Source organism: Scyliorhinus torazame, chromosome 19 (assembly GCF_047496885.1).
Source record: "Scyliorhinus torazame isolate Kashiwa2021f chromosome 19, sScyTor2.1, whole genome shotgun sequence".
Lineage (NCBI taxonomy): Eukaryota > Metazoa > Chordata > Chondrichthyes > Carcharhiniformes > Scyliorhinidae > Scyliorhinus > Scyliorhinus torazame.
In genome coordinates, this window is record NC_092725.1 from 62,543,557 (window position 1) to 62,558,298 (window position 14,742).

At 49.6% G+C, this 14,742-nt stretch overlaps 1 protein-coding gene across 2 annotated transcripts in view; it reads right to left on the bottom strand.

Annotated features, from left to right (window-relative positions):
- pus7l (pseudouridine synthase 7 like) overlaps positions 1–14,742 on the bottom strand; it is a 50,027-nt gene that overhangs the window by 21,529 nt on the left and 13,756 nt on the right. For both annotated transcript variants that reach the window (XM_072484412.1, XM_072484411.1), the window contains exons 4-7: positions 14,317–14,515; positions 13,497–13,595; positions 4,595–4,676; positions 1,968–2,248 (exon numbers count right to left, since the gene is read on the bottom strand). In XM_072484412.1, coding sequence (XP_072340513.1) covers positions 1,968–2,248; positions 4,595–4,676; positions 13,497–13,595; positions 14,317–14,515 — 661 coding nt within the window. The remainder of the gene's footprint in view (positions 1–1,967; positions 2,249–4,594; positions 4,677–13,496; positions 13,596–14,316; positions 14,516–14,742) is intronic.

The window sequence follows — 14,742 nt, forward strand, 5'->3', positions numbered from 1 at the left end:
CCTCGCGGGGAGAGTCCAGACGATCAAAATGAAGGTGTTGCCCAGGTACCCCTTCCTATTCAGATCCATCCCGATCTACATCCCCAAGGCCTTTTTCAAAGCATTCGACAAACTAATCATGGCGTTCATATGGGGGAGGGGGAAGAATGCTAGGATCCCAAAGAAGGTCTTACAAAAAACAAAATCCAGGGGGGGGCTAGCCCTCCCAAACCTACAATTCTACCACTGGGCGGCGACGGCAGAGCGAATAAGGGGGTGGATCAAGGAGCCAGAAGCCGAGTGGGTGCGCGCGGAGGAGGCCTCCTGTAAGGGGACCTCCCTCTGGGTCCTCGCAACGGCGGCACTCCTATCCCCACCCAAAAAACATTCCAGCAGCCCGGTGGTGATAGCCACCCTCCAGTCCTGGAACCAACTACGGCAGCAATTTGGCCTGATCAAAATGTTGGGTAAAGCTCCCATCTGTAACAACCATAGGTTCACACCAGCGCTGACTGACGCCACCTTCAAAAGGTGGGGATAGGACAGAAGGACACTGACAGTCAGGGACCTATACACGGACGGCAGGGTCGCGACACTGGACGAACTGACGGAGAAATTCCAGCTAGCCAGGGGGAACGAGCTAAGGTACCTGCAACTCAAAAACTTCCTACGAAAGGAGACAAGGACTTACCCACAACTGCCAAGATAGACATTACTGGAAGAGTTACTGGACGCAAGCATATTAGAGAGGAAACTGTAGCGACATGTACTGGTAGAAGGGGCCGACACTGTACTGGACGCAACAAGAATGAAATGGGAGGAGGACCTGGGGATCAAAATAGGGTGGGGACTCTGGAGCGAAGCACTGCATAGGGTCAACTCCACCTCCACCTGCGCAAGGCTCAACCTGACGCAACTAAACGTGGTACATAGAGCCCACATAACAAGAACTCGTATGAGTAGGTTCTTCCCAGAGGTGGAGGATAGATGTGAACGGTGCCAAGGAGGCCCAGCCAACCACGCCCACATGTTCTGGTCTTGCCCGAGACTTGTGGAGTACTGGACAGCCTTCTTCGAGGCAATGTCCAAGGTGATGGGGGTAAGGGTGGAGCCATGCCCGAAAGTGGCGGTCTTCAGGGTCCTCGGGGTATCAGACCAGCCAGATCTATTCCTGGGGAGGAGGGCGGACGCCCTTGCCTTTGCCTCCCTGATCGCCCGCCGTAGAATCCTGTTCGGCTGGCGGTCAGCAGCACCACCCAAAGCTGCAGACTGGCTGTCCGACCTCTCGGAATCTCTCCAAATGGAGAAAATCAAATTCGCCATCCGAGGGTCAGACGACGGCTTCCACAGAACGTGGGAGCCATTCACGCAATTGTTCCGGGACCTGTTTGTGGCCAACGAACAAGCAGAAGAATAGCCAGGTAGCCAAGAACCAGGGGAAAGCAGCCAATGCATGAGAGGGAGAGATAGACCGGGGGTGGGGGTGGGAGGGGGGGGGGGGGGCGGTACTCAATTAAGTGGAAGGAAAGGCGAACCACAGGGGGGGTGGGGGGGCAGGAGGAGGAGGGAAGAGACAGGGAACAATAGATGAGAGCCAGGGAGGTAGGTGGGGGGGGAGAAGGGAAACGTTAACCAATTTGACATCCACAGGTACAGAGAAAAAGGAGAATCCAGGCGGAAGACGGGAGGGCCGGCTGAAGCGGAAGCGAGCACGAGACGGCAACGGCAGCGAAATCCGTCCGGGAGAAGAGAGGGGCAACACCAGAACCAGACCTATTCAAGGATTGCCCTCCGGAATTGTCTCGCCGGCACAAACAGATGCCTACTTAGAAATTTATATATATCCTGTGTACATAACGGCAAATATACTCTGTTCAAAAATCCAATAAAAAACATTTATTTAAAAAAAATGTAATCAAAACATTTTTCCAAAAAATGGAAAAATTCTAATAAAAATATACCTGTAAAAAGAAAATTTTTCACCGTACCGTGTTATTTTGAGATGACAGATCCCACGCGGGATTATCACAGGTAACCAAGTCTCCCTCGACAACCTTCAAGCCGTAAGTCTCTAGGCGAAAAGTGACAGCTTTATTCCAGATCTTACTGCAATACGAATGGATGTAAAGAACACGCATGGAGTGTGGCAAACTAAACCAAGCCCGGGCACAACCCTCCTGGTCATTGCCATAGCGATTTAATGCGCGCAGCACCAACCGCTCTCTTGTTTTGTACTCTGGCATCAGGGCAAGCGTCCCCTTGACATCCTCTGAAGAAGAGAAAACAGTATTGGTATAATGTCAAAGAACTTTCAGTGGCAGAGTGTATTCCAGTGGTATTTAAACTTTTGTGTGAGAAACACCCAACAGATATTGATCCCTTGGTTACCCCACGCTAATGTCCAAGACTATCGGCTACTGGTAGTAAACAATGGTGTCATCGTAGGCTGCATTCCAGACCCCAACCACTCGCTCTGTGGAAAAGCTTCTCCTCATCACTTTTGCTTCATTTACTACTTACTTTAAATCTGTGTCCTCTCATTCTCTACCCTTTCCCGAGTGGGAATAGCTTCTCTTCTCCCCCCACCCCCAATCTGCTCTGTGCAGACCCCTCGCGATTTTGAATACCTTTAATCAAATCTCCTCTCAACTTTCTTTTCTCCAAGGAAAACAAACTTCTCCAATCTATCTTCATAACTGAAGTTACTTATCCCTGGAACCATTCCCATGAACCATTTCTTCAGTCGCTCTAATGCCTTCACATCCGTAGAATGAATACAAAGATCACTTGCTTCCTGAACGCAGCAAAACTTGTCTCTTGCCAACCACTGGGTAAGGACAGTAACTTGGACTGAGTGAGTGATTGAATAAGAGGCTGATTGAGTATCTTGTGTAGGAAACCTTATCCTCATCTGCATTTCTTCACAATGGGATAACTGCACACTGTGAGCCAAGAACTTACCGTCCTCTGGCACGGGGATAATACAAATTAGTGACAAAGGTGTGTGCAGGGCTCTTGCGCACACAATAAGTTCCCCACATAATTAAAGGGGCGGTTTCATGATTGGGTGGTTTGTGGTGGTGTGTGGGAGGGGGGGGTGGACATGTTTGGCAAACTTTATTGTGTACTACATTTCAGGAGCCAATGGTATCACCTGCAAGAAACGTGGTTACACTTTCAGCTGGGGTTTATTTTGCTGCATTTACAAAGTGCTGAGTAACCACATATGATGCTCCTTAGGATGAATGAACCAATCATTAAAAAAAAAAACAGCAAAATAAAATTCATCAAATAAAATAGAAAATAAAAACTGGAAACACAAAACAGGTCAGTCAGTGTGTGTCGAGAACACCAGCAATTAATGTCTCAGGCTTTAGCCCAGACGACAGCAGCATGGTGATAATGCTACTAGACGAGGAATCCAGGTATTTGGAGTTCAAATCCCAAAACAGGCAATTAGTTCATAAATCTGGAATAAATGCTAGTTTCATTAATAATGATCATTAAACTACCAGATTATCGTAAAAACCCATCTGGTTGACCAATGCCTTGCAGGGAAGGAAATCTGCTGTCCTTAACCCAGCCTGGCCTACATGTAAATCTAGACTCAAACTGATATGGTTATCTTAACTGCCTTCCGAAATGTCCGAGCAACTCACCACCACCTGCACAAAAGCTGTTAAGGATGAGTGATAGACGCCAGCAACGCTCACATCTTAAGAACAAAAAAAATATTGGCTTCCTTCGTCATTTGACGAGCGGCTCAAGTTAATGAAATCAGAGGGACAGCACTCAGACATGAACTTCTGACCAATGGGAGGAAACAGAGTATCTTCAAAAGATGCTGAATAATTTTTCTCCTCAAACACCTTAACACTGACTCATCAAGGAAGCCAAGGCTGTTTGTAAATTAAAGAACATTGTTGTGCATTTTCTCCAGAATAAGCTGATGGACGATCAAAAAAAAAAAAAATGGAAATGATGGAATGGTTGTTGAGTTTTGGAACATCCCGAAGGTCAGATGCTGTTTCAATATAGGTTTTTTTCTGACTGATAACAATCCATTATATATGGATGGTTAACCAGAGGATACAGATTTTAAGCAATTGATAAAAGAACCAAAGTTTAGATATTTTTGTTTAAATATACAATGAGATGATGATCTGGACTGCACTGCTTACATCAATGGTGAATAACGTTAAGATGGATCAATATAGATTTGAAAAGGAAATATTAACAGGGCTATGGGAAAAGACTGGCTGGGATTTTCTGCCCCCCCCCCCTCGCGGCAGGTTTTCCGCCATTGGCTGTTGGCGGGATCTTCCAGTGCCGCTGAAGCCGATGGCCATTTGCGTTGCTCACCAGCTGTACCGCCGTGGGTTGGGGGCGGGGTCACTATCAGTGGGACCAAAAGATGCCGCAGGCGGGAAGAGCCGAGAAATCCCAGCCAGTGGGTCTAAATGAATAGCACAGAGCATGATGGTCCAAATAGCCGTCCTCCAAACTGTAAGATTCTGTTTATAATATGTTTGATATCGAGTTGGTTCTTTAAACAAGAGCAGATCACGTTCCAAATTGTTCTGAAATATTTCTGATCATGGCTGCTGACACTTACCAGTCTGAATAAAATGTCTCTTGGCCTTATTGACAGGGTCATTTCCTTCTTCGGGTGTAAAGAATAAATGCACGGCCTTCACCTAAACAGAATACAAATATAAAAGGCCGGACAGGAATTCCATAATCCAGTACGCTGACAACAACAACACTAACATTTATATTGCACTGGTATCACAGCAACGCATCCCAAGGTGATTTCCAGGCGCCAAGAAATGAAATGAAAATCGCTTATTGTCACAAGTAGGCTTCAAATGAAGTTACTGTGAAATGCCCCTAGTCGCCACATTCCGGCGCCTGTTCGGGGAGGCTGGTACGGGAATTGAACCCGCGCTGCTGGCCTGCCATGGTCTGTTTTAAAAGCCAGCTATTTAGCCCTGTGCTAAACCAGCCCCTGCCACCATGACATTAACTTAAGAAAGGGCGATATTTGGGTAAATAGCCAAATGCTTAAACATAGGCAGCACGGTAGCATTGTGGATAGCACAATTGCTTCACAGCTCCAGGGTCCCAGGTTCGATTCTGGCTTGGGTCACTGTCTGTGCGGAGTCTGCACATCCTCCCCGTGTGTGCGTGGGTTTCCTCCGGGTTCTCCGGTTTCCTCCCACAGTCCAAAGATGTGCAGGTTAGGTGGATTGGCCATGATAAATTGCCCTTAGTGTCCAAAAATTGCCCTTAGTGTTATGTGGGGTTACTGGGTTATGGGGATAGGGTGGAGGTGTTGACCTTGGGTAGGGTGCTCTTTCCGGGGGCCGGTGTAGACTCGATGGGCCGAATGGCCTCCTTCTGCACTGTAAATTCTATGATAATCTATGATATTAAGTGGGTTATAGGGAGCGAGAGAGAGAGAGAGGGAGAGAGATGGAGAGGTGAAGCGGTGAAGGGGTTTAACAAGAGAATTTCAGAGTTCAGTGCCTTGGACAACTGAAGGCACACCTTCCAAAAGAGGAACCGGGAAAATCAGGAATGTGCGAGAGGCAGGTGTCCTGAAGGGTTCTCGAGCTCCAGGCGATTGCAGAGGGCATGGAGGGATTTGAAAACAAGGATAAGGAATTTTAAATCGAGGTGTTGTTGGACCAGTCGCCAGTGTAGCTCCAGGAGCACAGGAGACGATGGGTGGCGGAAACTCGTTACAAGTTTCAATACCAGCGGCAGAGTTTTGGCAAATAATCATTTGACCCTTTTTGTGTTTAAACTTCAAAAAAGGATGGAGACTCCCCTGGACAAACATTCCCAGAAGGAAAATATTAAAAAGCAGTTCCAACCAGCATTCTTATTTCCCCGTTTCACTGGTCTTCCCTTTTAAAGTATTGTGGTGAAACCACTGTGTTGTATTGTGCTGCCACAGTATTACGTGTTGTACAGTATTGCCACTATATTACATGTTGTACAGTTTTGGCTCTGCCCGTGGCTCCTCCCCCTAGGACCTGTTTTTTTTTGGAAAATATATTTATTCAAATTTTTCAACAAATTTTCAACTAACCCCTCCCCCCCTCCAACAAGAAAAAGAAACAAAACACAACAAGCAGAAATTATACATAGGATTTCCCCCAGATATAATAACCCCACATATAACAGTAGAAAACACAAATAGGGAAACACCCCACCTTAACCCAAACGCCACCCCAAAAGAACCCCCCCCCCCTCCCCTCCCCCCCGGGCTGCTGCTGACCTCCTCCTAACGCTCCGTGAGATAGTCTAGGAACGGTTGCCACCGCCTGAGGAACCCTTGCACAGACCCTCGCAAGGCAAACTTTATCCTCTCCAGCTTGATGAACCCTGCCATGTCATTGATCCAAGCTTCCACACTTGGGGGCTTCGCATCTTTCCACAGTAACAAAATCCTCCGCCGGGCTACCAGGGACGCAAAGGCCAGAATACCGGCCTCTTTCGCCTCCTGCACTCCTGGCCTCGGGCCTAGGTATATAGGCTGCTGACCTTTCACACTGCCTCATTCTGGGTCACGCTGCCAGTTCTGTTGCAAGTCAATTAAAGACATAGTTAATTCACTCTGCGTTCTCCGTCTTGATTGATGGCATGTCAATTTAATTGACTTACATTAAATCAAAGAGCTGATTAACATGGATCCGGGTCTCAAACCAGACCTCCTGCAGGTCGACCCCCAATCAGCCGACGCCGATGTCTTCTTCGCACAGTGGCTTCGCTGTCTAGAATCCTTCATCAATTCTGCTGCCGTCGCCGTCTCCGAGGAACACAAGCTGCGAGTCCTCATCTCCCGGGTGAGCCCGCAAATTTTTCTCATCTTCCGGGACGCGGCCTCGTTTGATGAAGCCATTACTCTCTTGAAAGGACGGTATGTGAAGTGGATTAATGGACTGTTCGCCAGGCACCTCCTTGCCACACGGCGTCAGCGCCCAGGAGAGTCGCTGGCGTTTTGTGGGTGCTCGGCGGGGCCTGCAACTGCGAGGCGGTGTCGGCTGCTAAACACACCGAACCCCTGATTCGGGACGCTTATGTTGCCGGCATTGACTCACACTGCGTTCGCCAGCACCTGCTAGGGAGGGAGACACTCGACCTCCGGGAAACGGTGCAGCTTGCTGAATCGCTGGAGGTGGCCTTCCGTGACATGGGTGCCTATGCCTCCGACCACGCGGCACCCTTGGGGATGCGGGGGACGCCATCTTCGACGCCACCCGCCATGTGCGACCCGTGGGGTCCACCATCTTCGACGCTATTTTTGAAATCCACCGCCGCCTCCCGGAACTCCGGTTCGCCCGTCCGTCAGCTGGCCTCCACTACTCATGGCCGGCCCGCCTGCTGTCCGAAACCCGCCTGCCGTCCGAAGCCAGCCCGCTGTCCGGTGGCCGCCTCCATCACCTAGACCAATCGCGGCCTCGCTAAATCTACGACGGCTGTCCGGATCAACGGCCAGGAGACGGCACAGACAGCTTCATACACCCGGACACGGTACGGCGCTACTCCATTCCCGTTTTACCCACAGCCCAGAAAATCCACCTGGCCTCTGGGTCGCATCCCGTTCAAAACCGTGGGTATTGTGTCGTGACCCTCACGGTACGGGGCGTATCTTTCAAAACGTTTAAGCTATTTGTCCTCCCACACCTCTGCGCGGCAATTCTTCTGGGTCTCGACTTCCAGTGCAACCCCCAGAGTATCACTCTGATGTTCGATGGACCCCTGCCCCTTCTCACCGTCTGTAGCCTCTCGACCCATAGGGTCACCCCTCCCTCGCTCTTCGCCAACCTCACCCCAGACTGTAAGCCTGTCGGCACTAAGAGCAGACGATACAGTGCTCGGGACATGACCTTCATCAAGTCGGAGGTTCAGCGACTCCTGAGAGAAGGGGTCATAGAGGCCAGTAACATCCCCTGGAGAGCTCAGGTGGTGGTCGTCAAGACTGGGGAGAAGCACCGGATGGTCATCGACTTCAGTCAGACCATCAACCGGTACACGAGCTCGATGCGTACCCCCTTCCCCGCATATCTGACATGGTCAGTCAGATTGCGCAGTATCGAGTCTTCTCCACCGTGGACCTGAGGTCCGCGTACCACCAGCTCCCTATCCGCCCGGGGGACCGCCAGTACACTGCCTCGAGGCCCGGAGGACCGCCAGTACACGGCCTCGAGGCAGCTGGCCGCCTCTACCACTTTCTCCGGGTTCCCTTCGGCATCACCAATGGGGTCTCGGTCTTCCAGCGAGCGATGGACTGAATGGTGGACCAGTACGGGCTGCGGGCTACATACCCGTACTTAGATAATGTCACCATCTGCGGCCATGATCAGCAGGACCACGACGTGAACATCAAGAAATTCCTCCACACTGCCCAGCTCCTTAACCTGACCTACAACATGGAGAAGTGTTTTTTCCGCACAACCCGGCTAGCCATCCTCGGCTATGTCGTGGAAAATGGAGTCCTAGGGCCCGACCCCGACCGCATGCGCCCCCTCACAGAACTTCCTCTTCCCCACAGCCTCACGGTCCTCAAACGATGCCTGGGGCTTTTCTCCTACTATGCCCAGTGGGTCCCCAACTCTGCGGACAAAGCCCGCCCACTTATTAAAACTACTACATTCCCCCTGACGGCTGAGGCCCGCTCAGCCTTCGGCCGCATCAAGGCCGATATCACTAAGGCCGCCATGCACGCGGTTGACGAGTCCATCCCCTTCCAGGTCGAGAGCGATGCGTCAGACTTTGCCCTGGCTGCTACCCTCAACCAGGCAGGCAGGCCAGTAGCCTTCTTCTCTAGAACCCTCAATGCTTCCGAGATTTGACACTCCTCTGTCGAGAAAGAAGCACAAGCCATCGTGGAAGCTGTGCAGCATTGGAGGCACTACCTAGCTGATAGGTTCACCCTCATCACCGACCAACGGTCGGTAACCTGTATGTTTGACAACGCACAACAGGGAAAAATCAAAAACGATAAGATACTGAGGTGGAGGATCGAACTCTCCACCCACAGCTATGATATCCAGTATCGTCCTGGGAAGTTTAATGAGCCCCCAGATGCCCCTTCCCGCGGTACTTGTGCCAGCGCACAAGTAGACCAACTGCGGGCCCTCCACAATGGCCTCTGTCACCCGGGGGTCACCCGGCTTTTCCATTATATCAAGGCCCGCAACCTGCCTTACTCCGTCGAGGAGGTCAGAGCTATGACCAGGGACTGCCAGGTCTGCGCGGAGTGCAAACCGCACTTCTATCGGCCAGACAGAGCACGCTTGGTAAGGGCCTCACACCCCTTTGAATGCCTCAGCGTGGATTTCAAACGGCCCCTCCCCTCCACTAACCATGACGTGTACTTCCTCAACATCCTTGACGAGTACTCACACTTCCCTTTCGCCATCCCATGCCCTGACATGACCTCTGCCACAGTCATCAAGGCCCTGAGCAGTGTCTTCACCTTGTTCGGTTTCCCCACCTACATCCAAAGCGATCGGGGTTCCTCCTTCATGAGTGATGAGCTGCATCATTGCCTGCTTAGCAAGGGCATCGCCTCAAGCAGGACTACCAGCTACAATCCCCGGGGGAACGGACAGGTGGAGAGGGAGAACACGACGGTCTGGAAGGCCGTCCTTCTTGCCCTACGGTCTAGAGGTCTCCCAGTCTCCCACTGGCAGGAGGTCCTTCTCGAGGCGCACCAATCCATCCGGTCGCTTCACTGCACCGCTACTAATGTGACCCCCCATGAGAGGATGTTTGCCTTCCCCAGAAGGTCCACCTCGGGGTTCTCGCTCCCGACCTGGCTGACGGTTCCGGGGCCCGTCCTCCTCCGACGGCATGTGGGGACTCATAAGTCGGATCCTCTGGTCGAGACGGTTCTTCTTCTCCATGCGAATCCCCAGTACACCTACGTGGCTCACCATGACGGGCAGGAGGACACAGTCTCCCTTCGAGATTTGGCACCCGCAGGTTCCCCAGCGACTGTCACCAGCGCTCTCGACCCTATTCCTCCCCTCTCTACTACTACTCGACCCGACCTTCGAGATTTGGCACCCGTAGGTTCCCCAGCGGCTGTCACCGGCGCTCCCGACCCTATTCCTCCCCTCCCTACTACTACTCGACCCGACCCTTTACCCCCTTCCCCCCTTGCTGCCCACCCGTCTGGGCACACAGAAGCTGTCTTGCTCCCGGACATGCCGGCTTCAACGCTTCCGCCAATGCCCACACCACTGCCGGAACTAAGGTGGTCACGGCGGACAATCAAAGACCCCATCAGTGTTCACTTCGCCCCCGCCGGACTTTTTTTTTTAAACAGGGGGTGAATGTGGTGAAACCACTGTGTTGTATTGTGCTGCCACAGTATTACGTTTTGTACAGTACTGCCACTATATTACATGTTGTACGGTTTTGGCTCTGCCTGTGGCTCCTCCCCCTAGGGCCCGGGTATATAGGCTGCTGACCTCTCACACTGCCTCATTCTGGGTCACGCTGCCAGTTCTGTTGTAAGTCAATTAAAGCATAGTTAATTCACTCTGCGATTTCCGTCTTGATTGATGGCATGTCAAGTATACAAGACCAGTTAAGACCAGTATCCTTATTTCTCCCTTTTTTTTGTTTTTTTCCTTCGGGGTCATTGTCCCTTAATTTATACCTTGTAGTGGTAGCCAGGTAATGCGCAGCTGTCTTGGCAGTCACCATTAATGTGAGTGAGCAAGTTCCCGGCAGCCTTTATTAGTAACTGAAACTTTGTATTTATTAAAGCAGCTGCCAATTCTACAACTGGCTTGTTATTCCTGTCCCCCCCCCAATCCAGAGTTCCTAATTTGCAGTCATTTTCAAAGTCGGGGTCGCGGGTGGGTGTCTGGAGGGTCGTGGATCCATCCATCGCGGCGTTCCCGATCACGGAAATTAATGCGCAATGACCCGGAGCAGCCGGCTTTAAAAATGACGGCCGCGACCGGCTTTCAGAATGCGGGCGTGCTGCGCATGCCTGCCCATTCATCAATGCACCTGCTTGAAGAAACTTCGCCCCCTCCTGACGTCAGCTCGCTGACCCAGGAGACGGTTTATTTTAAATTCAATGCAGTCTTCCTGCCTGAAGCGACAGCAGAGAGCAGGTCATGCACCTCGAACACTGACGTCACGTGCTCTGGGCGCGATTGCGATGCCTCCATTTTGTCAGCAGCAAACAAGCAATAGGACTGAAAATTTAAAATGGGTCGTTTTGTAGTAAGGAAGAGAGGGCCAGAGACACAAAGAGGCCAGGATCACATCATTAAATCTGCTGGGGAGAGTGGTGATGCGACCATCAATTCACTCAAGGACTCGTGTCGGAGTAAAACAGTGGTTTTAATTAACTATCAACTTTGCCTGCCTGCGACTGGTATATACTGAGGACAGACCCACAAGCCAGCTATTCTTATACTCCTTCAAAGGGGCGGAGCCATGGGCTGAGCCCGTACATGCTCCAACATCCTCCAATATCTCCCCCTGTGGGTGAAGCCATACGATGGCCCACAGATAAAACCCACAGGGTTAATAACATAGAACATAACTGGTGAATTAACTGTATTTACATTTACCACAAGTGCCTCAGGAAAATCCACAGAGGACAAAACAGTGGTGGTGTGAGCTGTTTAGGAGGGTCCGCAACAGGACAAAGCAATGCTGGTGTGAGCTCCACGACCTCTGATGAACAACCCATACAGAAATGTAACATTGAATAACAAAGCAAGTGAGATCGTGAGGACCAAGCAGGCTCACCTGTTGCATTAAAGGTAAGTGAAAATGGTGGGTCACAAAGGTCAGCCGGCATGGCTCCCGAAGGTTGGCCGGTTGGAAAAAAATGGGTCCCTGGAAAAAAAGTTTGAAGTACTGCACCACAAGGGGTCACTGACAGAAAAAAAATGTAATCCAACCCCTTATCTGCAAACTGACAGGAAGATGACAGGAAGCTTATCAGTGAAAAAAAACAGATCTGTTGTTTCTTTTTTTTTTTTAAACAAGAAACAAATTATGTGGTAATATTGAATTGTCTGCATTGTAAATATTAAACCCAGGCCCCATCTACAAAGGCCCCACAGCACGGCTTGAAGAGCAGGGTGTCCGGCCTGAAAATTTATACCTCAACCAGCAGCCCTAAAACAAAATGTTCCTTACGTATCTCATTCCTGTTTGTAGGAACCTTCTGTACAAACTGACTGCTGAATTTGCCTACATTAGCGCAGTGACTGAAGTACCTCACTGATTGCTAAGCTCTGTGGGGTGTCCTTGGCTCACAAAAGGCCCAAATATAAACACAACTTCTTTCTTTCCTTGAGATCCATGGCAACCAACAACTTCTCGATCCAAAAGCCAAGAAAAGAAAAAGCACCATTTTTCACTGGCACAGGGAGGTTGACAGTATCAGCCAAACACTGCCTCCGCTGAAGTGGCAATGGGGTTTATTCTCCAATACAAAAAGCAAAATAGCGCAGTTGCTGAAAATCGGAAATAGAGACAGTGTTGCGACTCCAGATCAAGTTGGGGCTGAAATTGACCGCGGCACTAGCCCAGGGTGTCGTAGCACTTTTCAGATGCACCATCTCAATTAACTCTTACCTAATAAATTTCTCACAGAGTGCAGAAGAGACCCTACGGCCCATCGAGCCTGCACTGACATGTGAAAAACACCCTCTGACTCACTGCGGAGTCTGCACATCCTCCCCGTGTGTGCGTGGGTTTCATCCGGGTGCTCCGGTTTCCTCCCACAATCCAAAGATGGGCCGGTTAGGTAGATTGGCCATGATAAATTGCCCTTAGTGTCCAAAATTGCCCTTAGTGTTGGGTGGGGTTACTGGGTTGTGGGGATAGGGTGGAGGTGTGGACCTTGGGTAGGGTGCTCTTTCCAAGAGCCGGTGCAGACTCGATGGGCCGAATGGCCTCCTTCTGCACTGTAAATTCTATGATGATTTTATGATTCATAGCCTTGAATGTTATGACATGCCAAGTGCTCATTCAGGTACTTTTAAAGCATGTGAGGCAACCCGCCTCTATCAGCCTCCCAGGGAGTGCCTTCCAGATTGTCACCACCTTCTAGGTAAAAAATGTTTCTCCTCACATTGCCCCTAAACCTCTTGTCCCTCGCCTTGAACTTGTGTCCCCTCGTGACACAATAAGCCAACTATTTTTGGAATGTTGCACACTCAGTTCTGCATAGTCTCTGATAAGATACTGACTGATCACATGACACCATTCGCCATTCCAGAAACATTCAGAGAGGTTAAATGTTAACTCTAGTTTCAGGCTGGCTGCACATTTCTGTTGCCTGTGATAAGGATTCATTGATGCTTTAAAAATCTCAACCTCCCAGCCCTTTTGGGAACACTTCAGTACGTGGCTGGCAACAGAAGCAGGAACTAAGTCTCGAGAACTGCACAAAGCATTGTTAGCTCCTGACCCGTGTCCATGCTAAGGTCATAGAATGCTTAATGTGAAAGGAGCCTTACCAATGTTCCCTTGAGGAGAGCCAAACCGATTTGATCTGTCTGAACATTCTGTCCCAGGCCAAATCGCTGAGGTCCGTAATAGTTCACAAATCCTTTTTCCTGTAGTTAAAAGAACTAAATTTACTTATTGATGTGGAAAAGCACGACGATCTTTTATAAACGGAGCTTTCGGCACTAATGTCACAGTGTCAGCAGAAGGGCATTCTACTTGCCGTATAAATAAAAAATAAAATTATGCTATTAGGTGTCTCACATAAGAATTTAAATTAAATCAACTGTAATGGTCTGGAATCCTCATCTTAACCTGGAGATAATGGGGCAATAGCCTTTTTATTTGCCTTGTTGTTTGTGTGGTCGCAAATGCTAATGGGCAACAGACTTGATGGGTGAGATGTCTAACTCAAGATATTTAAAAACTGCAGCATAATCACTGCTGTTGGATGATGTGCCAGTTACAAGAAACCTTCTTAAAGATAACATTGTTGTGAGGCCAGGGAGTGGAGTTACGGCGATAAGGTGGGGGACTGGGCCTAGGTCGGGTGCCGTTTCAGAACGGTGCAAAATGGCCTCCATCTGCCCTGCAGGGATTCCATGGTTCTACGCAGGTGGAATTATGTAGCACTATCGGAAAAACAGGACAAGCTTGTAGAAGGAAAAACGAAGTAAGGAAAATGTCGGTAGATGAATGTTAATTGGCTGCCAGATGATCATAGTGATGACTTTTTAATCTCCTCCTCAGAAAGCAATCACTTGGTCAGGCGTTTAGTCTTCATGATGCAACAATGTGGTTTAAAACTCAATGCATTTAATGGGACTTTACCTTGACTTTCTCAATTGCTTCCAACACCCTATCAGCAAGGCTTGCCTCGGGATCGTCTTCCTGGTGCTTGCTGATGTTTCTTATCACGATGCTGAAATGGTTTCCTTTTAGCTGACCGATGTGCAAGTGCTGAGTTGCATGGCGCAGATTATACACTTTCAAGCCTTTGCTCTGGATTGACAATTGCTTCGCTTTTAACCTTGATGTGGGGAACAAATTATTACGTATGACCACAGCTCATCGGGTGGAGCGCAAACATTGATTTCATTCTTACACACACTGCCAACCTAAACTAAAATGTTTTAAGTAACCCGAGTTAGATCAGTGACTTTTAGTATGGTCGTCCTCGTTCTTTGATTGAAGTTACTGTCAACAAATAACAGCATACGGCTCGTAATGCTGTGGGGAGGTGAAGAACCAGAATCG